The sequence below is a fragment of the Phaenicophaeus curvirostris genome, chromosome Z (assembly GCF_032191515.1).
Source record: "Phaenicophaeus curvirostris isolate KB17595 chromosome Z, BPBGC_Pcur_1.0, whole genome shotgun sequence".
NCBI classification, from domain to species: domain Eukaryota; kingdom Metazoa; phylum Chordata; class Aves; order Cuculiformes; family Cuculidae; genus Phaenicophaeus; species Phaenicophaeus curvirostris.
The window spans coordinates 16,389,368-16,414,298 of NC_091431.1; the positions used below are offsets into that span (position 1 = coordinate 16,389,368).

Here is a 24,931-nt window from a genome sequence, read left to right on the forward strand (position 1 = left end):
CAGTCTGAACCTGCCCTGGTGCAACTCAAGGCCGTTCCCTCTCATCCTATCACCTGTCACTTGAGTGAAGAGACCACCACCCACCTCACTACAACCTCTTTTGAAGCAGTTGTTGACAGTGATGAGGTCTCCCCTCTGCCTCCTTTTCTCCAGGCTAAACAACCCCAGGACCCTCAACCACTCCTCATAACCCTTGTTCTCCAGCTCTTTCCTCAGCTCCATTCCCTTGTCTGGATGCACTCCAGCCCCTCAATGTCCTTCTTGGAGTGAGGGGCTCAAAATGGAACACATAAATGAGTCTGGGTTGCAACAGGCTATGTATAAACTAGCAGTAAAAATGTATCCCAAAATTATAACTTAGAAACTAGTTCCGATTAATTGCCATTAGTGATAAGAGAGTATATTTAATGTCTAAATCAAGTGAATTAAAGTGATTTTTAACTTGTGTTTGGGTAACTATTTTTGCATTAATTGAAATTTAGAAATTTTTTATGTATGCTTTGAAAAGAAAATATACAATTTGTGATCATCTTTAAGCCAAATACAAAATGTAATGCTTCCTGCTCCTAAATGCTCACTGTTTTCTAAGTTTATTTTCAAAATCTTTCTAAAAATGTATGTGTTCCAGTTGCACACACTAAAGTGCCAAAAGCTGTGGCCTTATTAACTGATTCTTTTATGCCAAACTCAACATATTTAGTATATTTGACTCCTGATTTGCTGTTCCTGAATATCAAAAATCTTATGAAACATTTTTAGCTTTTTTTTTAAAACTGGAAATAATTGCTTTTCCTCTGGAATGAGAAGCCCATGGAGTAGAGAACAAAATCAGAAATAGAAAATCATGGTCTAAGAACTGCAAAGATGAGCAGGAGCATAAAGTTGCATGATATTTCTTAATTGAAGGAATTTGCCATCAGTTTGATCTTTCAACCCAAACTCTGTGGAATTTCAGAACAGAAGGTGGAATCATTAGGTTTGGGTTTTGAAGAAGAATCTTTTAAGATTGAAAAAATATTTGCTTTTGTAAGCCATGTGGTTCTGGACGTCAGTTTATCTGCAGTAAATAGTGTTTGATGGAAAGCTACTAAATAATGGAAGAGGAGTAATACCCATCAGAACAGATACACCTGCCAGCAAGACATCTGGTTATAAAAATTATGCAAATATTTGGTGAGGCTTATCCTTGTATTTCTTGCATGTGAGCAAAAACAGCTGATACAGCTACCAGTTGAAACAGCAGAGGTACATTCTGATGTGAGATTTTTTTGGGTCCATGCCTGCAATTCCAAAGCACAAAGAGTCTCCACCAGCTCTAGGTGGCCGACATCCTATGTGTCATGTTCACGTTGGTGTTAGAATGGTGGTCCTCCTGGTCCTTCTGAACAATAACAGGGTCATCAGGAGATCCCTTCCCTTTCCCAGAAGTATTGCCGGGTGAAGGTTAGGATTGTCCTGACACAGTCTCTCTGACAACTCCTGATCCTAGTCTTGCATAAATATTCTTGCCCTTTTCCAGAAAATCCAAGTCATAAGGAGTGCTTGATAGAGTCACAAGTTTCCTCATATTATATTTGAACTGGCTCCAGTACGTGAACTTATGCGGAATGAACAGGTTTTTTTACTTAGTCAACTACAAAAATCCATGCAAAGCTGCAAACATATTAGCTCTTACTACAGATATTGTAGCGTCACCCCAAGACTACGACTTTAGTGATGAAATCAAGTTGTTAGAATAAGCATTCTAAATATCACAGTCACATTGAAAACACACAGGGCAGAGGGCAGGGTAAATTTCTCAACTACTTAAATTTAGATTGGCTTCATCTAGAACTAAAATATCTTAAACCATAAAATATCACTGGTAGGAAGTTGAGGTCCATGTTCTTTCATATTGCAGTAGTTATCAGTAGCAGTCCATTTGAAAAACTATTGATCATGATGAGTGAACATTTGAAAGGAGTTTCTGTGATAGCATTGAAGGTGTCTTTGTAACTCAGCGTCTACTTATAATAGAATCACAGAATCATTAAGGTTCGAAAAGACCTCTAAGATGTCTATGATTTCTGCAAAGTGCTACACTTTGTGTGGTGTCTAATGGTGGAAAAGCATTGTGGGTGCACATAACTGTTCCTTGATGTTTTCATTACATGGACAGAGTATGTAGAAATAGCAATAGTATCTATTGACATTCTCAGTTTATATTATAGATGTTTTATCCAAACATCCTAGGAGCTGAGGGAGAGGAATCCTTTTCACTTGAGTCTGCAACAGTCATTTGCAATGCTGGCTTTGATTCACCCTGCTGTGTTTGTACATCTCTCATCTGTTCAGCAATGGAGAGGAGCATCTTTTCCTACAGTACTCCACTGTTATATTGAGTGGTATTTTACTTAAAGATTTCAGGCTGAAGTAATTCTTTGGATAGAGGTGCCTCTGCAGGACACAGATCTGCATTATATTTTTTTCTTTCAAAACTTCTTTTAAAAATAAGTTTGTGGTTGGCACACTGTTCTATTTCTGCCCACTGTTCAATTATTCTTGGACAATAGATTTTGTGCTCAAGGACAAGCGAAATTTTGTGTAACAAAGAGGAGATGTAGTATACGGGCAGAAGAATATGGAAGTGATGGAGATGGTGCTTCACAAGGCATGAAGACTGATCATTGGAGAGCTGAGATCAGGCTGGCAGAAGACAGCTAGTGGGGTTTCCCCAGCTTATTATGAGAGAGAGTTTCAAAGGTCATTCAGACACCCAAAGGCAAATGTAAATACTTACAGGATTTTCAAAAGAACTTACCAAAGGTGTCTCTTCTTTTAGAGAAAGTAACAATAAAGTTATGGCAATTAATATGCTTGTCAAGAAAGTTGTCTTAGTGAACTTGGGAATGACACAAAATTCTGTCAAAGCCTACCTGGTTTCCCATGCAACAGTGTTACCCAATAATGTCTACAGAACATTGAGCCATATTGTAAGATCATCTTTCAGCTCTGATATTGTATTTGGTTAACAGTACTAGTCATATCTAATAGAGGGTACAATCCTGCACCAAAATATTTTCTGCTGTTTGCATATCTAGCCCACCCACAGCCCCACATCTAGGCAGAGTAGGTAGAACACAAATGAAAGCTAATTTTATCATGTAAGAAAACGTTGGGTTTTCATCTTTTTTTTTAGTGAAAGTATTAAAGCAGTATGTATTGCGGGACCCTCCTGGAGTTCTGTGTCTGGTTCTCAAATTCCCAACACAAGAAGGAGATGGAACTGTTGGAACGGGTCCAGAGGAGGCCACAGAGATGATGCAAGGGCTGGAGCACCTCTGCTATGAGGCCAGGCTGAGAGAGTTGGTGTTGTTCAGACTGGGGAAGAGAAGGCAGCGGGGAGACCTTGGAACAGCTTCCAGTACTGAAAGGGGCTACAGGAAAGCTCTGGAGGGGCTTTTTGCAAGGACCTGGAGTGACAGGATGAGGGGAAATGGCTTTAAATCAGAAGGGAGAAGTTTTAGATTAGACATAAAGAAGATTCTTCGTGATAAGAGTGGTGAGGCATGTCACTGATTCCCCAGTCAAGTTGTGGTTGTTCCATACCTGGAGGTGTTCACGGCCAGGCTGGACAGGGTCTTGAGCAACCTGATCCAGTAGGAGGTGTCCCTGCCCATGGCAGGGGGCTTGAACTTGATGAACTTTGAAGTAACTTCCAACCCAAACCATTCTGTGATTCTATGATTCTATACAATCATGAAAAGATGTGAGTTTTTCTTTCAAAAGCATCTTTGAGTCTCCTTTGATGTGAAAGACTCCTTTTCAGAAGTCTAGAAGATTTCCATTTGGGAAAAGGGAGACAGAAAACATCCAAGTTTGCAGGCTGAAACTTATTCTCTCCCTTTTATTTTTTTGTTTAGAACATGGCAGGTGGGAATCTCCATGCCTGCATTTATGCACAAGAAAGTGGATAATAATCCCACATTAACAACAGTTAGTTGAGGCCTAGGATCTTGACCTTACTTCTTTCCGGATTCTATAGACACTGTGACCTGTTTCAGGTGGAATATAATGAAATACATATCTTTCCACCCGTTCCCAGAGAAATAACAGCTGTGCAGTTTTTTTATATTCTTCTCTGTTTATGGCAGAAGGGTGAAGCCAGAATGCATTACCTGCTCTCTGAGGGAAATAAATCACGTAAGAAGTATTCCTTCACAGGAGAAATTTGGAAGGATCTGTGCTTTGTTTTACTGTCACAATTTCCTCTCTGACTTCGTAAATAACTCACAGTGGCCTGGATTACAGAGGTTTCTTAAACATCTAAAAATGTACTTGGAAATGATATGCTGTCTCACACTGTGAAAATAACTTCATAAGGGAAGAACTCTAAAATCTGCAGTCTGTCTTATTGTCCCATTTTTTCATTTTTTTGTCAAATTTGACTTGAAATCTAACTAACCTAAATTTATATTTGTTTATTTTACACGGTACAAGACTGCAGACAGTAGTTTCTGCTCCCTGTAGCTTAGAGCAAGTTGGAGCTGATCCTCTGTTACTCGAACTCCACTCCTTTCCCCAGTGAAGTTTATGGATGAATGCTGTGGCCATCTGCTTTGTCTGGGTCCATGTGAAGTGTCTTTTAACCCCTGAAGTCAGCTGCTGGGGGTTCATTGTCCACAAATTCCTGCACAGTTCTCATTCACGTCTCTACAACATCTCATTATGGATCTCTTGAACAGATATGTTCGTATTTAGTTGAGTATTCCCCCCTGTTTCTGAGAATGTCATATCATTTTAGAGGCTGATATAGGTTGTCATGTACACAGGAGTTTATTAAATTATTTTTCCTTGGTCCATGCTTCTCATGATAAGTTTATGTTATTTTAATGGAATTTTCACTTTGTAGTTGTTTTTTCACGTTTATTTTAGTGTTTGTTCGAGTTCACTCAATCATATGTTACCAATGTAAGAGACTTTGCAACTACTATTTGTAATGTTTATAACTTCTGTAGTGTAGTAGTTTTAGTTCTATCTGCAGAGGGAGAAGTGAAGCAGTAAAAAATACTTTTTTTCCTCAATGTTTCTTTAAATACTGTTTGCTCTGCTTCCTTCTGCAAAAGAAGCCTATGACATTACCTGTGTATTTGTCGCTGTTTTGTTTGTCTCCAAGTAATTCTTTGCAATATAGTTTACATACATACTGTAAAATAACTTCAAAATGGCTTAAGATGGTTGTTCTATGTTCATAGTTATACAAAATTGTACATTAAAATGCAGGTGGAAATTTTGGAATTGTTTTAATTAAATCTAAATTTATATTTCCCTAAAGTTTCAGACCCAGAGCTTACGTCTGTCAGATCTGCACAGAAAATCTCAGCTATGGCGAGGGATAGTTAGCGTTACCTTGATAGAAGGCCGTGAGCTGAAGGCGATGGATGCAAATGGACTAAGTGATCCTTACGTGAAATTCCGTTTGGGGCATCAGAAGTACAAGAGCAAGGTAATTTTCAATGCAACCTAAAATGAGCATTATCTGTGTCTGAAAAGTTTTGTTCCTGCTTATGGGGTTTCAGCTTGCATGACTATTTAAATAATGATGGAGATTTATTGCTGTGTTCTTTAGCCATCAGAGCACCTGGAGCTTCACTTAGGTCTCAGAATCATAGAATCATGGAATAGCTCAGGTTGGAAGGGACCTCAAAGCCCATCTAGTTCCACACCCAGCCATGGGCAGGGACACCTCCCACTGGATCAGGGGCTCAAAGCCCCATCCAACCTGGCCTTGAACACCTCCAGGGATGGGGCAGCCACCACTGCTTTGGGCAACCTGGGCCAGTGCCTCACCACACTTACAAGAAAATATTTCTTCCCAAGATCTCATCTCAATCTCCTCTCTTTCAGTTTAAGGCCTTTCCCCCTCATTCTGCCCCTGGAATCTGAGTCCCTCCCCAGGTTTCCTGGATCCCCTTTCAGTACTAGAAGCTGCTCTAAGGCCTCCCCAGCGTGGCACTGATACATGCAGGGTGGCAAGGAAGCACACCGGCTTTTCTCTACTGATGGTGCTTGCCTTTTATTTCCCATTTTGGGTCATTTATTGCAGGAGAGAGATGTGGAGAGATTCTGACAAGTAGATGCTTCCTTTGTGATTTTCCGACTTGATGCTGGTCACCTCTTGGATACTTTGTATGGTCTTGTCCTTGAATCACATAATGTCTGTAATCTCACTGTCTTTATCATGTCCTTATAGCAAGTTTCGTTTAAGTCTTGCGTATGTGTGAGCTTAACTGGTTGACAGGATTAATAGGGGAGAAAATGGTAGCAGAGACTTGCCTGGCTTTGTTGTTATTTCTGATTTCCCTGATCCCTACTCTTTGGAAACCAGTGTTTATGGAAGATGCTGGAACAGCTGATGACATAGACCACTGTCCTTTCTCCATGGCCATGCAACCCACGTGGACTTAGGGCCAGACACAGGGCAAGGCACCGAAGAGGCCAGGAGCATTTAGTTACTATATTCACAGACCTCTGAGCCAACCACGGGGCTTCTTAATTTCAAATTAGAAGAAATGGAATGTCATGCTTTCGTGACTTATAAAATTTCATAGGGTTTCTACATTTTAATCTTCCAATTTTTCCATTTTTTTTTTAAGTAGGAGTAGTGATTGCCTCATAAGGAAGGGAATGGGCAGCATCGTTCTTGCTCAAGATAGGTATGACTACTGTGACTACTGCTTTTGTGTAGTGGTAAGGAAACCTGTGAGCTTTTTGTTCTGTACAGCATGGCCAGAAGTAGGAGACTGATGTCCCTTGTCATTCCTTCTTTTGTCAGATGAAACTGGGTTGTAACTAATTTGGAAACTGAGTTGTTGTTTTTTTATCTGAGTTGCAAAAGTAAGAAAGTAAAACAGTATTAAAAAAGAAAATATTCCATAAGAAGTAAACCACAGAATAATAGAATTATTTTGTTGGCAACTATGATTTAGATCATCGAGTCCAACCATACCTGTCTGCTACTAAACTCCCTGAGCACTTTGTCTATACATATTTTAAACACATCCAGGGATGGAGGGACTCAACCACCTCCCTGGGCAGCCTCTTCCAGTACCTGAAAATGCTCTCGGTGAAGAAATTTTTCCTGATATCCAGTCTGAACCTGACCCAGCACAACTTGAGGCCATTTGCTGTCATCCTGCCACTTGTTACTTTGTTGAAGAGACCAACACCCAGCTCACTACAACCTTGTTTTGAGCAGTTGTAGATAGTGACGAGGTTTCCCCTCAGCCTCCTTTCCTCCAGGTTAAACAGACCTAGGTTGCTCAGCTGCTCCCAGAACCCCAGGGCTCCAAACTGTTCACCAGCTCTGTTCCCTTCTCTGTACTTCAGACCTTCAATGTCCTTCTTGGAGTGAGGGGGCTAAAGCTGAAAACAGGATTCAAGGTGCAGCCTCTGCAGTGCTGAGTCCAAAGGGATGGTCCCTTTTCTGCTCCTATTGGACACATCATGGCTGTTCTAAGCCAGGATGCCATTGGCCTTCTTGGCCACCTGGACTTCTGACTCATGTTCAGCCGCTGCTGACCAAGATCCCCATACCCAGGCCCTCTTCCATCAGGCCATCACCGTTACTGCAGCTGGGGAAAGACAGCATGGTAAAATTGTTCCTTTTTAAGTACTTATGGTCATCATCTGCCTGTCATTGCAGGTGCTTTATTTTCTTTTAGGGTCAAACACATAACTTTACGGCTGTCACTCAGAGGAAGGCGTAATTATTCCACAGAAAAATAGATGCATTCCCCGGGTTTCCCACCCATTGTCTGGGGGGCTTTTGAAGGTGACAGGCTGCAGGACATCGAAGGCTGCTGTTCCATCACAGCAGCATGAAAGAACCATCCAGTAGCCTTTCCTAATTACTGTTTTTTAATTCTCACTGCTTAAGATACTGCAAACAGAAAAAAGCTTCCTAAGCAGCCTCTAAAGATTAAATTTACAATGAAGAAAGTGCATGCCTGCACAATGCAATATGACTTTCTTTTTGCTCTCCTTTCAGATTGTGCCAAAAACTTTGAATCCTCAGTGGAGAGAGCAGTTTGACTTTCATCTCTATGAAGAACGAGGTGGAATTATTGATATTACCGTGTGGGACAAAGATGCTGGCAAAAAGGATGATTTTATTGGCAGGTTTGTGCAATTACAGCCTTCTTGTTCCCTGGGGGTGAGAGTGGATGATTAAAATGAGCTTCGCTGTTGAAACTATTTCTTATGACCATTTGTTCTTGCCAGCTATTCTTTTTTTTCCCTTTGATTTTAAAGGTGGAGGAAGATTTCTTACAGAGTTATTACTGGTGTTTTTCTTTACATTAGTGGTGTATAACAATTTGCATTGACCAGTAGGTGGCAGCGTTTACCAAGAGATAGATTCCAATATGAAAAGCCCACATTTAGAGCCGTAATTAAAATGCAGGATATTCCATACGGCAACGTCCAGCTTGAAGGAGAAACAACTCTTGTGACATACGGCAAAAAATATGTACTTATTCTTTAACGTTTTGTAAATGAAACGAGGACTACACGCAGCTTTTGGGGCAAAGAAATAAGATCACTCACCTAATTTATTTTCAGGAAAAAATGAATCTTTGGGATTTGCCTTAGAGTTCAAGAAATGGTATAACTTCATGTGGTTAGGCTCTGTTTCACTGTGCAGGAAGAAGCCAGGTGCTAATATTTTCTAACAGTTGCATTACCTGTTAGCTAACAGAAAAAAAACTGGTTTATGCTTATAGATAGCATACAATGTCAGAGTTTAGGAATTTGTTTTAATTTTTGTTAGAATACTGGTTGTACATGCTTTCACAAGGACACTGATTAATGAGTAGAATTACTTTTTTGGTAGTTAAAATCATAATGGAAATCCCACAGAATGAGCCATGTAATTTTATTGTCAATGTAGCTGTGTTTCTACCAACCTTTTCCTCCCTCTCATTCTATTTAGGGTAACGGTTTTGTTTCTCAAATTTGACCAGTTGCATAGTATTCTATGTTTGTCTCCTACTATAAATTATGGGAGCTCAGAATGCACACAGAGTCTGAGGGAAACACACAGCCTTAATACTGGACAAAACTACTTTTCAGAAGTGTATACATTGTAGGATTTTATTTTATATCATGGGGTGATATGCTTATAGTTGTAGTTTATGCTATATTTTCACCCTTGTTTGATTTCTGATGGCACATTTAGTGATTATACATATTTTCCTGAAGTAATACAATCATTTATTCCTATGTCAGCACCTGGCATGCCCTTGGAAATCATTTCTATATTCTACATAACTTCAAACTTCTTATCCAAAAGACGGTGAGATTTGGAGTTTTCACATGTAGTTTTTCAGTACAGGGTTATCAAAGCAGCACTTGTGTTGTTATTGTTACAGGTAATCATGAAATCTTTTTAAGAACATTGAGTAATATAAAAGACACCAATTTTTGCTCCAAGACATTCAAAACCCAAATAAGAATGTGAAAGGGAAGCTAGAGAAGGAAAATTTTTAACTTCATAACACAAGAGCTGCTTCAGTATCTTTTTCTGATACCTAAAAATGTTGTACATCTTAAATGCACATCTATTTCTTTTAAGAAAAAAAACTGTTATAACCCAAGCAACAAATAATTTTTCCATTATGTTTAGGTCCAAAATATTTGATAGCATGGAAGATCCTCTCTCTAAGAATGCTTGAATCTTTGAGCAATTTCAGTGGGAGAATGTTGATTTCTTGTGTTTTCTATCATTTTCCTAAGTAGACATAATTCTATGTACCAAAAATGTTCTCCTTGGACAAAGCTAATCTGCAGTGCAGTATTCAAAGGATTTTAACAAAATCAGTCGTATTTTTCCCAAAATATGGCTGCTTTTGATTTTTGTGATCTCTCTCCTGTCAGTGTATGTTTAATACCTCTCCAGTTTATCCTTTGGGACACTCTTCCCCTCCTCTTGGAACCTTATCTCTGGATAATGCAGCCTGCAAACAAACTCCTCTCCATAAAGATATCTCTGAAAAACTTTGTCATTTGTCAAGTTCAGTCTAAATATAAAAATAGGTCTTAATACTCCCCCTCCCTGATACTCTTTTCCAGTCACTGTGGATTAAAATCACTAACACCTGACAGCTTCACTTTACACTGACCTCTCTTTCCCAGTTTCTCTTCCCAAAGCTGTCTCTAAAAGCTGGAAATTCTTTGGTACACACACTATGGATTTGCTCTGTGTGTGTGATAAAAAGTTTATATTAATTTTGTAAAACACAACTGAGTTGTGCTTCATGACTAAGGCTCTGTGGCTCTCAAGGAATATGTAGCAAATGGAATATTTTGATTCAGGTTCCAGGAAAAGTGATAAGAGGGAAACAAAAGACTTCCTGGTAGTGTTGTAGCGTCAGTGAGAGGTGGAGAGTAATATTTTTCATCTTACTGTGATCACTTTCTTGAGTTGTGGGCAAACAGCAGCTGCTATATTGTATAGGAGTATTTTTATTAAAAGTAAATGGAAATATTTCTTGAAGACATCCTGCCTGTCCAGAGCACAGTTAGGGAGAAATTCTACTTGATTGAAGAGATCTTACTCATTGAGGGAAATCGTAGACCAGACCGAGAAAACAGAAGAAAATTTGTTTAAGGATAATTTCTCACCTCTCATCTATGGTGTTGGGTTTGTGTGTCCTCCACATTTACCTGCCTGAAGAGCACTGTGAAGGTCAGCAGAATTCCCTGTGCAAAACAGACGCATCAAGCTGCTTTGTCAGGGGATCTCCTTGAAGAGTGCTGTCCCTAAAACAGGTTCTGTGATTCCATGCTGAGCTGACTGTGGGAGAACAAGGTCACTTGGTGAAAGACTGAAGGGACAAATTCCTGGTCCCTCCTGGAAAACAGCAGGCAAGCCCCCTTGAGGTGAAGTACCCTATCTATGTTTAACTTTGTAACTGGCAAATTAAATTCCAAAGAAGAATGTTGTCATTTCTCCTTAAATGCTATTCTGTCTCTGCTGCAATTCAGCAAAATGGAAGTGAAGAAGTGGGAAATCAGAAACATAGAATTCTGTGGGGTCTACATGGATCATCATACTTATTAGTCTGCAGCCTGGAAAGAAGCTGGAATGAATTCGGGGATGTGATAAGGCGGTTATATAATGTGTGCTTGGACGGCAAGGGCTTGGACTTGTGATTTTTTTTTGCGAGCAGGAAGATGAAGGAAAAGTGTTCAAGAGGGCTGGAGAAATGGAAGTGAGATGCTGGCTTCAGGGCAGCATGTCAGGAGAAAATGAAACGTTAATAAATGTCTTGTAAGGAGGAGGATGGCATTAACACAGTGAGAGAGTGAGCCTGGCATCCTAATTCAGAGGAGGAGGAAGATATGTCTGTTACATAATGAGTGTAAAGCTCTGGTTTCATCTCGGTGCCCAGGCATGTCCAAGGAAGTGGTTCCTGCAACAAAACACTGATTTCCGTTCTTTGTGCATTGTGTGTTTGTAAAACCGAATTGAGTTTTGTTGCATGCCTTCTCCATGAGGGTTAAAAAGATGTAGCACCTTGGGAACTTCCATCTTCCACTCTAAAACACTGAAATCCTAGAACTATTGCAATATTTATTACAGAATTTCCAAATCCTATTAAAAAAAAGACCTCATATAGAAGTTTTGAGGGTTATATATTTGCAGTCATATGCTGGTTTGAATGAGGGCTTGACCAGAACTGAGTTTCATCATGCAGGAGACCCAATTCTGGCATTCTTCTGAATGCCATTTAAAAACAAAAAGAAGCATTCCAGGACCAAAGACAAAAAGTCTAGAAGTTCCTTTTTTTGGAAACTGCCAGCAGATAAAGCTACAGGGGTGTTCTTGTTGTGTTCAGATAAACGTGCAAGCGTGCATGAGCAGTAACAGTCATTGCTTCATCTGATAAGCAGAAATGCACATCTATGTGTGTGCACTATTAAGTCTGAGTACATTTAATATTAACATGTTTTTGCTATGAGTAAATCATTCCTCTTCTGTATTGAGTCAATATACTCCTGTGATTAAAAACATATACTGCAGTAAGTTTATGTAGGTAATCCTAAAATCGAAATGAAGGTGAAATGATTTTAATCTTCGTGTAATTATTTAACTTTCCTATCATCCGCATTATTGAAGGCGATCCTTACTGTCACCTTTACGATAATCAGCTAATAAATCCTCATGATTGTTACACCTTTATGCATAGCAGTAATCTGAACAAATTGGCTGCTGACAGCTGCAATAAATTGCCAAGAATGAGTGCTGTCAGAGAACAAGTTGTTTCTGTGAACATACAGGATAAGTAAATCCCATGTCATGCAGTTTTATTCAGCTGGAGTTATTTGCAATCCAGTATAGCAGGATTTATAGTATTATTTATTGATATGAAAAACATGTGTTTATCTTTCAAATGACATTGACTTTTGCTCATACTTTGTGCCAGGAGATTACAGTTGACTTCATCTGTATCTATCTTCATCAGTGTTTATAGATGCTACTATATGTTTTCTCATCTGATCCAAATTAAGAACAAAAGACTTTGTGTATAGTATAGGCATTACAGACACGTATTCATTTTTATCTGTAGCAAACTGTAACTTCCCATAATCTCTCTGAACTGGAACACATTTCCCAGAGCAGAGGTGGTTGCCCCAACTCTGGAGGTGTTCAAGGCCAGGCTGGATGGGGTCTGAGCAACCTGATAGAGTGGGAGATGTCCCTGCCTGTGGCAGGGGTTGGAATTGTATGGGCTTAAATGTCTCTTGCAAGACAAATCACTCCATAATTCCATGTTCTGTGAATATTATCAGGAAAATTCAGATCAATTTTGTGTGCATGTATGCATGGGGACACAACATATGATAGATGCCATGAAATACAAAAAAAATAATATTGCGTATCAATATTAGGTTTTCAATGACCAATCTGCTATGTCTTGTCTGTGTAGTTCTGTCATAGTAATGAAATCATAGAGGATTTTTGGGACACACATAAATACAAGCAAAATGGAACTGAAGTTGCTGCATTATTAATCTGAAAGCACAGTAGAACACTATTCAAATTTCTAAACTGAATTGGGACTTTTACATAAAATGTTGATGCCTTTTTCAAATTTGGAGTTTTTTGTTCACCGATATTTATGTAATTTTACCCTAAGAGATTGAACGTTTCCAGAGAGAACAGAGTGCTGCTGTAAAGCTGCATATGGGTATTCCAACATGCGTGTAACACTGACTGAAGAACACTAAACAAGCTTTTGCTTATGTTTCTTACTAGATTTTTTTCTAAAGGTGCTGTGGAGACTATGATTTATATTACAATACTGGAAAATTTTCTTTATGAAGTATTGTTGCCCAAGAAAGAGATTCTGTATAGTAGATGTGAAATTCTGAGTTAACATTGAAATTGATGAAATCTTGACATTTTCTCAGTTTTGCAAACACTACAGAGATAAAAATTATTCCTCTGGAATTGTGGATAGTCTTTTATTACACTGGTCTTTCAAACTTTTTTTTTTTCCACGTGGAGCTTTGCCAGTCTCCCCAGGTTGAGGAAACTTTTCTCAGTTTTGCAAACACTACAGAGATAAAAATTATTCCTCTGGAATTGTGGATAGTCTTTTATTACACTGGTCTTTCAAACTTTTTTTTTTTCCACGTGGAGCTTTGCCAGTCTCCCCAGGTTGAGGAAACTTTGAGGGTTCTGTTATTCCCAAAATTTAAACATCATGGTTAATGTGCTCTTGTAATTTGAGTTCTGAATGGCGTGCACATTGCACAGACATTCTATGCAAACACAGACAAGCAGACAGTCAACACGGAGTCAAAGAATCGTAGAATCATAAAATCATAGAATAGTTTGGGTTGGAAGGGACCTTAAAAATCATCCAGCTCCAACCCCTCCCCTGGACAACTCCCACTGGATCAGGGGCTCAAAGCCCCATCCAGCCTGGCCTTCAACAACTCCAGGGATGTGGTAGCCACCACGTCGCTGGGCAACCTGGGCCAGGACCTCAGCACCCTCGTTGTGAAGAATTTCTTCCTAATGTCTAACCTAAACCTCCCCACTTCCAATATAAAGCCACCCTCCCTCATCTTATCAATCCATGCCTTTATGAAAAGTCCCTCCATGGCTTTCCTGTAGCCCTCTTCAGATACTGGAAACTGCTCTAAGGTCTCTCCACAGCCTTCTCTTCTCAAGGCAGAAGAACCCCAACTCTCTCGGCCTGTCCTCATAGCAGAGATTCTCCAGATCTCACATAATTTCTGGGGCCTCTTCTCAACCCATTCCAGCAGTTCTATCTCCTTCTTTTTTTGGGGATTCCAGAACTGCACACAGGGCTCCAGGTGGGGTCTCACCAGAGTAGAGTAGAGGGGGAAAAACATCTCCCTCAATCTGCTGGCAAACCCTTCTTTTGATGCAGCGCATGCATGGGATAGTTCATGTGATTACCTAGGATGGGTAAAGTTAAATTACTGTAGAGGCATTTCTTTGTATAAAATGAAGGTTTTACCCAAAGCATTAAAATCTAAAAATGCAACTGGCAGGCCTGCCCTGGACAACTCCTGAGATGTGCTTAGCCATCTCTTCTTAAGATGATTGGCAAAAGAAGTTATGAATACTGCATCTCAGCTTGGCTTCCAGTTATTCCAAGTTGTATTTATTACTCTGTCTGCACTTTTAATTCCCTCTATTAATGCAGAGGAACTAGTGTTCCCACTAGAAAGACAAAATGTTCCAGTTTTGACTCCCGAATCTTCAGTAACTTTCTCCTACTGGATGTTTTATTATTTACAACTCTTATTGATGAGTGTTATTGTCCCATACTGTTGCAAAATTTATAGTATTCCCCAATGTATAAACTGAAATACAGAGTGCTACACACAAGCTGGATTATATTTACAGCTCCTTCTTTTGGTCCTCTGTCTCCTGCACATGGAAATCTGCTCCACTGCTTGAAGTAACAGCGGCAAAGTAAGAGGAAAAGTGAAGGAGAATTGCAATGACTGCCTGATTTCTCTGGGAAGACCTTAGAGCATCTTCCCATGATGAAAGGGGCTCCAGGGAAACTGGGGAGGGGCTCTCAATAAGGGATTGCAGTGGTAGGACCAGGGGTAACAGTTTTCAGCTGAAAGAGGGGAAGTTGAGTTGAGATCTTAGGGAGAAATTTCCTCTGTGAGGGCGGAGAGGCCCTGGCCCAGGTTTTCCAGAGAAGTTGCCCCATCCCTGGAGGTGTTCAAGGCCGGGTTGGACCGGGTTTTGAGCAACCAGATCTCTGACATGAGGAAAATGTCCCTGCCCATGTCAGGGTGGCTGAAATTGGATGGGCTTTAAGGCTTCTTCCAATCCAAACCATTGCATGATCCTTGGATTCTATGATATGAATAGGGGACCAGTAATTGTTGTAAGAAGATCAGTAAGTAGTTGTGGGGTAGACAGGGATTTGTGAGGACATCTGGAAGTCATTGATGGGAGCTGTGTGAAAGCAACTGCCAAGTTGCTTGAGAAGGGAGAATTGGCTAGGAAGACATCATGTTCATTGCACCAATGTGCCGATTTAGCAGAGGGATGTGTTAACTCTGCTGCAAATATATTGTGCTGACAACAGCACAGGCCATTTCAAAATCCATCGACAGGATTTTGTGGTGTGGACCATATTTCTTTTAGCAAGCAATGGGCAGTGGTTCACTTGTGAATGGGCTGAAGAACAAGTCTTACGAGGAGTGGCTGAGAGAACTGGGGTTGTTTAGCATGAAGAAGAGGATGCTGAGGGGAGACCTTATCACTTTCTAGAACTGCCTGAAAGGAGGTTGTAGTGAGGTGGGTGCTGGCCTCTTTGCTCTAGTGATAGGTGAGAGGATGAGAGGGAATGGCCTCAAGCTGCACTAGGGGAGGTTCAGAGGTCTTTTCCAACCTTGGGATTCTATGATTCTATGATATTTGGGTATCACTCAGTGACCAGCGATGTTCTATATTTTGTGCAGCCCTCCTGTTTCCACTACCAAGGCTGACTGACCCCTAACAGCAGGACTTTTTCCTGCTTGCCATGTGTTGCCACACAACACCTAACAGCAGTGTTTTCCAGGTCGTGATGAGTTCTGAAGTGAGGCAGAGTGCTCCCAGCTTCCCAGAGATCCTCTCCAGCTTCCCAAGTTCGCCACTGCACTCCCTCTCAGTCAGTGTCCTAGTTAGCTGAGTTACAGTCTCCATCTCCTTCGGGAGCTTTCCTGGTTTTCATTCTATTACTTCTATCCACCACCTATCACAAGCATCATGTGGGGTCTGTAATTATATTTCTTTCTCATTATCTTTACACTTAAAAAAGCCACACTGGTTCTTCCAAGAAGTTCATGTTACTGTAGTCCCGTCTTTCTGAGCCCTGCCATTTTCTGTCGGCACTTTGCAGAATTTCCCGTCTCTGTTTGTTTCTCGATTTTACTGGAACATTGTACTCTGCTGATAAAGGATGTGGAGTCTCACAAATTGTAGCAGTTCATGCCTCACTGCTTCTGATGTGTGTCCAGCTCAGTTCTAATTGCAGAATTGCACAGTTTCCTCTCCTTGGCATCCTTTGGAGCAGCATAGACCTGGATCACAGTGGAGTTAAAAGGCTGTCTTCCCGAACAAGTCATGATGATAATTAAGTTGCCTGGGTTGTAGCCAAGTGGTGCTTTTCTGTCCCTATCACTTAGGATTGTGCCAATTCCTCTTTTATGCTTTATTTTGTCATGTGAGAAAATGATCTCTCTATCTGCTGCCTCTCCCTTGCCTGGCCACCTGGCTTTTAAGAGACCTTCTATGTCATGTTGCTACCTTTGTAATCCATTCATTAGCAAGGATATTTCACCAGGGTGCCAACACGGTCTTACATTCCAGGTTCTGTTAGAACTAGAGAGGGGAGGTGATTTTTACCTCTTAGACATGCTGATAATAAAATACTACATATAGTTCTGGCTTCCACACTTTATAAAGGGATGCAGGAGAATTTCACTGGATCAGAAAAGTTACAAAAAGTCATTTGAGGGCTGTAGGAGATGTGTTCCAAGGAAATGTATAGGGAGCTGGAGGCGTTTAGCATTTCAAAAGGAAGATCAAGAAGAGATATGATTATTGCATATGAGTGCCTTCACTAGAAGAAAATACAGGGCACTGAAGGCTTTTTCAGACAGGTAAAGAAAAGAATAAAAAGAACCAAAGGCTGGATATATTAAAAAAAAAAATCAGAAGTCTATTTGTAATAGTTCAGGCGATTAAGACAATTTCAGAGAAGTGGTAGATTCATCTTCAGCCTTTAAATCTCCCTCCACAGGAGCTGTGTCATGTTTGTGATGTTTTGGCACATGAGCTGGAGGTACTTGGCGTGGTTTTTCTCCCTTCTGATCTTTCAAGACCTAAAAATCCAGATCCACCCAGTGCCAGGTAATCTTCAGGTGCGGAGTGTATATGGCAGCACATTCCTCCATGCGTCTTCCCAAGGAGTCCTCCATTCCAGTGTCCATACACATCATTTCTAATCTGGTGTAGGTGTGCACTTGAAGGGACCACACAGAGTGGAGTTGCAGAGGAACAAAAATTTCTCAAACAGCCGTACAAAGTAAAATTCCTGAAAATGTGATTTATAGCCATGCTTGAAAATCTGTCTGTGGAGCTAGTGGCTATTTTTGCTATAATTCTGCGTGCTAACCTCTTCACAGGTGGAGAACTTTTTCTTTCAGCAGCAGTGTACAAATAGAAATTTCATAAGAAACTTAATTCTCCAAAATTACTGTTATCTCCTGCTTTCAATGCGACAGCTGCCAGTCACATGCAACTTGTGACCTTCTCAAAATGGCTGCAATTTTTCATGATGCTCAGCTTAAGAATGCAAGATAAAAATTGCTACCACTGTAATGCTCATCTGCACCACTTCCTGGTAATGTTCAAATTCACCTTCATCCTCAAAGCATCTTTGTTCTCCATGGAAACAGTTGTAGGTGACAAATGTCTTTTAAGAGAACATCTTAACTGATGTAAAAGTCAGCTTTAAAGCTTAGAATACTTGTATATACTCTCAGCAAAATGTAAAGGGGCATTGTCAACCTGAACTTTCTGAAGCAATTTATCTTTAGACATATTTTGTTAACTTCTGTTCTTTTAAAAAATCTAATCCAAAAAGGAGTCTTATGAGTTTCCTGCTGATGGTTATTCTGGGATAGGGGTAGTGTCTGGTTGATGACAAAGTTTTCTTCACTGTTTTGGCCCCATGCAAAGATTTTGTGAGGGTAAAGTATCATTGAAGCATGGAACGGGTTGGGTTGGAAGGGACCTAAAAGCCCATCCAGTACCAAACCCCTGCCACGTGGAGGACGCCTCGCATTGGACCAGGTGCTCAAAGCCCCATCCGACCTTTCATTAAACACCTCCAGGGATGGGGCAGCCACCACTTCTCTGAGCAAACTGGGTCAGGGCCTCACACCTTCACAGGAAAATATTTCTTCATAAAATTTCATCAAAATCTCCTGTCTTTCAGCTTAAAGCATTCCCCTCATCCTAACCTTACACTCCCTAATCAAGAGCCCTTCCCCAGCTTTCCTGTAGGCAAATAGATGATTTATTTTTTTTGTGAAAAACTATACTATTAATAGAAAAATTGTGGTTTTTCTTATAGTGTCTGTAAATATGAAGGAGTCATCTTTCATCTGAAGCATGTGTTGCCATTGCACTTACCTTGTGCTGAATGCTACTTGAGACTTGGCACCTTCTGCACGTTAAATACATGAAGGTGCAGCTCCTGCAAGGCCAGAGGAGAGGACCTGGAATGGAATGAGAAATGTGTGATCATCCGGCCATGGACACACAGAGACAGTCGTAACCAAGATTTCTGTGTAGCCCAGTAATGATACTCCCTAATGGAATAACCCCAGATTTTTGTAAAATTATCTGGGGATAATACCGTTCAGAGAATATTTGTCCTGCAAAATGATTAAGGCTTTTACTTGAAAAAGTGTCCATATCCTTTGTATGGTGTTAGGAAATAACAACAGCAAGCTCATCATGAGCTGTTCATGGAGACCTATGAGGGAAACAACAGACGTCATCTCAGCTGCTCTGTTCTAGGTGTGGTGCTGTTAGGAATGTGTTATAGCTGTAGGGAAGGTGCAGAGGTAAAATCGAGTTGTCCGTTTCTTTTTTAGCCTGGATAACAAACACATGTGGTCTAATAATGTTGCAAAAGTGCCGTAACTTGAAAAATTTGAGAACTTGGAGCTGATAGTTCTGACCCAACCTCTGTAATTTTACAGTCATATTAGTTTTATGGTGCATGTGGGTTTTTTTGTTCTAGTATGGGGAGATTTTGTTTCCCATTTTTGAGTGCGAGTGGATTATTTCTGTATCTCTTGTATCAAAATGACTTTCTGATTCTTTTACTGACTTTCTTTAAGAGAGTTTAAACTGATTCTTTCAATGGTTATTTGTTAAACACACAGTATTTTTGCAGAGACTTATGTTTGAGTGGTATCTGTTTTGAAATAAGCTGTCACAGAATATTTATCACCAGAGGTATCTTAACCTACTCCAGCTTTGAATGCTTGATTACAATATTCGTTATCCTAAGGAGAGTTTTATACACCTCCCTGCTCCCCAAATAAGCACTTGACAGACTAGATACATGTATGAAACTTGTGTTAACCATGAGCCTGTAACATCTTCAATCTTTCCTTACTGTCATTAATTTCATTTCGTGCTCCCCAAAACCCAGAGGGTTCAAAATAAAAGTTGAACATTAAACTCAGAATGCTATGTCAGTTAGGATTTTTTTTCATTGCAAAGTAATTGAATCTTGTTGCTGTATGAGTTTTGCAGTCGTTTAATTTTGGCAGCTGCACAACAGACAGTAAATGTTTTAAGAAAAAATTAAAAAGAAATTTTCCTGTAGCAAATCTAATCTGGCTGTGATAGCACAGCGCCCATTTTATGAGGCCACATTTATTCTCATAATTGGCTATTTCCTGTCCTTAAATGTCTATTTATCCATGTCTGCCACCTTCTTCTCAGCTTATTGGCCCCGCGGTCACCACATTATCTTTCTCTTCAAAATCAATTGACATTTTATGAAAAGAGTTTGCTAGATGTTTAGTTTAGTGAGAGTGGCATAGAGAACTTGTGCTTGTCACGTTAAATGATCACTGCTGAAAGTAGAGTATTTGGTGGCTTAACTATATGCAGAATATATTCACTAATTTCAATGTTTTAATTGTGTTTATTTAATATAATGAATCAGCAGAACTTTACTGGGGGGTGCTGCCAGCAGAAGTATCCCAAATAGTGTTTTTACAGGTAAATTCCTGAGCAGGGCAAGCCAGCTTTACCTTGGACATGGGTGCTGAATTTCTGGAGATGCTCAGACCTAGGAAAGCTGAAGCTTGTGAATTATGCAGCTTAAAATATTAAAACTTCTAAGCTGTGCACAGACCAATTACTAACCCTGAGGTATTCTTGTTTTAATTAAAAGCTTATGTTCAGCTATTTGTTAGCAGCGATACTGTCCTTCATTCTGTACTCAACCTTTTGTTTTCAAAGATGTTGCAAAGCTCTCTGCTGGCTGGCATGATTGGAACTGTTCGTCATTAGCTTAGCGTTTGGTGCAGCCAGGGCTGTTCAGAAGGGGATCAAGCAGGGTTGATTGGCTTCAGCCACTCGGGTGCAGGCATAAGCAGTCCCTGCTCATTACATTGTGAGATGTCTTATTATGCAGGGGGCTGCGGCATCGCATTTTATCCAGGATGCCTGCATGAAGCTTTGACCCTGAACCACACAGAACTCACTGTGAGAGATCTGAGCCTTCTGGGTGGTACTCAGGACATGTTTTTCCATGCTTAGTAGTGGTACCTCCATCACAATTAAGTCCACACAGATTTATATTATTTAAGAAAGGGATTCTGCTGTTCTTTGATGGATGGTATCAAAAATGTTCACATCAAACCTTATCTTTAGACAACATATGTATATAATTATACACAATAATTAAAAGTATAATTTGCATCTGAAGCTGGATTTTTAAAATTCTCTTTGACAGGGTTCGAGTGAGGCGTATTAACTAACCTTGTTTCTGCTGTCTGTACATTCCTTTTAGTATTTATTCTTCCATTCATAACAGGTTGCAGATTTAAACAAACAAAAAAACAACAAACAAGCAAGTGGCAAGGATTGAAAGTGAGGGGAAATCCTTCCAGACTCTGGGAAGGAATTTCCATTGATGTATTTTGTTGTCCAGCTGAATGCAAGTAAACCAACGTGCTCGTTTGATATGAAGAGAGCCCCATGCTGATGGAGAATGTTTGTTTCCAGGTGCCAGGTTGACCTGTCGACCCTGAGTAAAGAGCAGACCCACAAGTTGGAAATACCACTGGAGGAGGGAGAGGGATACCTGGTGTTGCTGGTCACTCTCACAGCCTCAGCTGCTGTCACTATCTCCGACCTCTCCCTCAGCTCCCTGGAGGACCAGAAGGAGCGAGAGGAGATTCTGAAGAGATATGTATGGAGTTCTTCTCTTTTGCCTTTTCTTTGATGAATGAATAAATATATATACATATATATGTATAAATAATAAGTATCAAGGGATGGAATCTAAGTATATACTTTATGTCCTTATCCCACCCAAACGATGACAATCATTTACAGTTCTCACTAATATTGTCATGAATTATACAGGTAACATCAAGAAGGCTACAAATCCCCTATGTAATAAGGCATTTTTTTACCTGGCAATTCAGCTATTTGATATGATCAAGTGACACAAAGCGGTTAATTTTACTTCTTTGCTGATAACCGTTACCAACCATTAAATAACTAAGAGGTCACTCAGTGGTTGTATAGAGGTGCCAGTAGTTTTTGACTTTTGGGAAGGCATCTGCTGAAGTGTAACAAAATGTATTTTTTTCAGCACTTTACTTTGAATCATTATTTAAACAATATTTCTGTTTTAAAATATTCTGAAGCAAATTATTTCCATTTCCTGACATCCTCACTTTAAACAGTATCTGTGTAGTTTTGTCAAAGCAACAGAGAGGGGAGCTCTTACTCCAGCATTTGCCAATACCTAAATCACTGTAAGTAACTGTCTCACTACACAAGGAGAAAGGAGGAAAAAAAAAAAAGCTATTTCCACTTAAAATTACAAAGCTTTTATTGTACAATGCTGCCAGGTGTTTAGAAAGGCTTCTCTAGACATTCAGCCATTAAACCAAGCTCTGACTAACAAAGAGCCGCTTAATTTTTTTTTTAGATTTTAAAATATTCCTATTCCATGACTGACAGCCTTTCAATAACTGAATTTAATAAAGATGTACCTTATCAGGCTGTGCAGATAACATGAAGTGCTGGTACTAATGCTGTACAATATTCTTCAAACAGATTAGCAGGATGTGCGCTTCAGCAAATTTATTCTGGCTATCTCCCCTGAATCAGCTGTCTGCTAATGCTTGTACAACTCATACACCAATAGTGTTATCATAAACACAGTTTAATAGAGGTGACTTAGTGAGGCTAAATGTAATATTCCTAAACCAACTGAGAGCTAAGGTATTGTGCACCATCTTTGAGAAATAATTACAATTAAGAGTTATTGCACATTTTGGAACCCACCAAGACAGCCTGTGGTTGTCGGAATAGATCTTTATAAATGTAATAAATTTCTGATGGGCTCGTTTTTGAGGTGTCACACTTCTTGCTACGAGGTGCAACAATGCCATATTTCTGTGGATTATTGTGTGTGATGATATGGCAGTCAAGTGATACTGATGGGTTTGATAATTTAGTAGCATTATAGAAACGTGTTGCCACAGTGTGTTATTAATCAGTTTTTCTAAATTCTCAATTTTTTTGTCCCTAGTGTAAAGCATAATTATGTGGTGTAAGATTGATCTATTTATTTCCGTTTCTTACATATTCATGGATATCTGTCTTTTCTTATATTTGCATTACTGTACACATTTGAAGACATATTTATATTTTTGGAAGATATTCATATTGCAAAGGCATGAATTTCTCATTGTGTGGTTTTGAAAATTTAGTACCAATAGACCTTTTCGATAAATTTTACCATTTTTATTAAAATAACCAATGCATGGCAGATGAAAGTAAAGACAAGGGTAAACAAAATTCAACTAGTTTATTTTCACTGAGGTTTGGTTTGCCTTTGGTATTCCTATCTCTGCCTCAGAACCGATACAAAGAGAGAGGATGCAATTAGCAAGATGTGCTGTTCCCCAAGGAGTGGTTGTATTTTGGGGTATATTTTTTGTCCCCTTAAAAAATCTAGCTTCCTTTTGAGAATTTTATTTTGCACCTTTTCTGCAGCCAAAAACAGTTAATGAGCTGACCTTGCCATCAGATCAAATAGCCTTGGAAAATGACTCTATTACTGTCATTTAACCATTTGTAGCAGAACATCAGAGCCTTACAAATTAAACAGGCATTACTGTTTGAACCATTATTTTACCACAATTGTCTGAAAAGATTAATTCCTTTTGGGGTGAGGAGGGGGGCGCATTAATGGGTACAGACCAAGAGAGATTGTATGACCTTTTCTGAACGGGTGTGCTGAACCCACAGTCCCCCTTGTCACAGTTTAAAAACCAGAGGAGCTAGTTTAGAGAAGAAGTTGTTAGCATTCCATTTTTATTATGACATTTCACAGTCATCCGATTTAATGTCCCTTGACCAGATTGTCCACCATGAGACGATGGGCTTGAAATGTTATTTAGAGCATTGATAAAAGGTGAGCAGTTCTAAGATGACAGCGAGTCATAAGGCTGGTGGTGTGACATTAATTTTCTCCATAACAGAGATGGAATAAGACGTCATGGTGACAAGCTGTCAATCAGTGCTGGCCCCTCAGTGTATCTCGATGCCATAGGATGGGGTATTGCTTCTCCCATAATAGAGCTGAACTGAGATGCTCTCCCTGACAGCTGCTGCAGCCATACAGAAAATATATTATACAGCCTTTCATTAAAAAAATAAAGAGGACTCATCTCCAGAGCATTTCAATCTCTTCCCATCTATTGAGGGCTGAAAAGATTCGCAGCAAATTACAGATTCCTCTGCTATGGAAATTTCAGGCTTCAGAAACCGTGCCGGTTTTGAGGCCTTCAACGATAATCATAAATAAGAAGACAGAATATCATCTGATAAATCATTACTTAAAGTTATGTATTTAGAGTAATGCATTAAAGTCATTTGCCTCTCCCAGCATCTCTGCCGTGGCATTGGACATGTTTCCAGCTGTTCCTACAGTCTCCATGTGCAGTAAATGGATCTGAGCCAGTGGCTTGCTGGAACTAAAAGTTCAAAAACTATTACTCTACAGGAAGCTGACAAAGGTGGTAAAGTGGGATGCAGCACTGGTGCCTTTTTGCCAAATAAGCTTACTGGGATGATTGGAAAAATGGAGACTGCACAGCCTTGCAAGCAGGATGCAGTTGCTTGGCTTTCTCTCTCTTTGGTCTTTGCTTTGTTTTCTTCCTGCAGCTCGGTGTTTGTTTCGATTATTGGGAAACCTGGGTGAGAGGTGGAAACATTTCCTGAAATCCTTTCACTTTCATGATGGTATTAGAATAGAATTATCTTTGTTGTGGTCCCAGTTCTAATAAGAAGCTCCCAAACTTTGATCTCTATTGTAATAAAAGAGAAGTGGTGTCAAAGTGCTTTTAATTACTGCAGTGCTGTCTGTTGCACCATTTCTGCCACCCTCAGCCTGGGAGCATACAATATATGCTGATTAAAGTTGGACATCACTATTTTTAAGCTGTAGTTCTGATGCTTAGCATATTAAAAATGACATTTTGTTAACCATTACACTGAGATAACATGCATGTATTCGAATATATTTAGCACGCAGGATTCCTCAGGTCAGTCGGCCAAGGT

At 39.8% G+C, this 24,931-nt stretch overlaps 1 protein-coding gene across 6 annotated transcripts in view; it reads left to right on the forward strand.

Moving 5' to 3' along the window:
• MCTP1 (multiple C2 and transmembrane domain containing 1) overlaps positions 1-24,931 on the forward strand; it is a 294,838-nt gene that overhangs the window by 148,359 nt on the left and 121,548 nt on the right. For all 6 annotated transcript variants that reach the window (XM_069881062.1, XM_069881063.1, XM_069881066.1 and 3 more), the window contains 3 exons: positions 5,315-5,485; positions 8,030-8,160; positions 21,353-21,539. In XM_069881062.1, the coding sequence (XP_069737163.1) occupies positions 5,315-5,485; positions 8,030-8,160; positions 21,353-21,539 (489 nt within the window). The remainder of the gene's footprint in view (positions 1-5,314; positions 5,486-8,029; positions 8,161-21,352; positions 21,540-24,931) is intronic.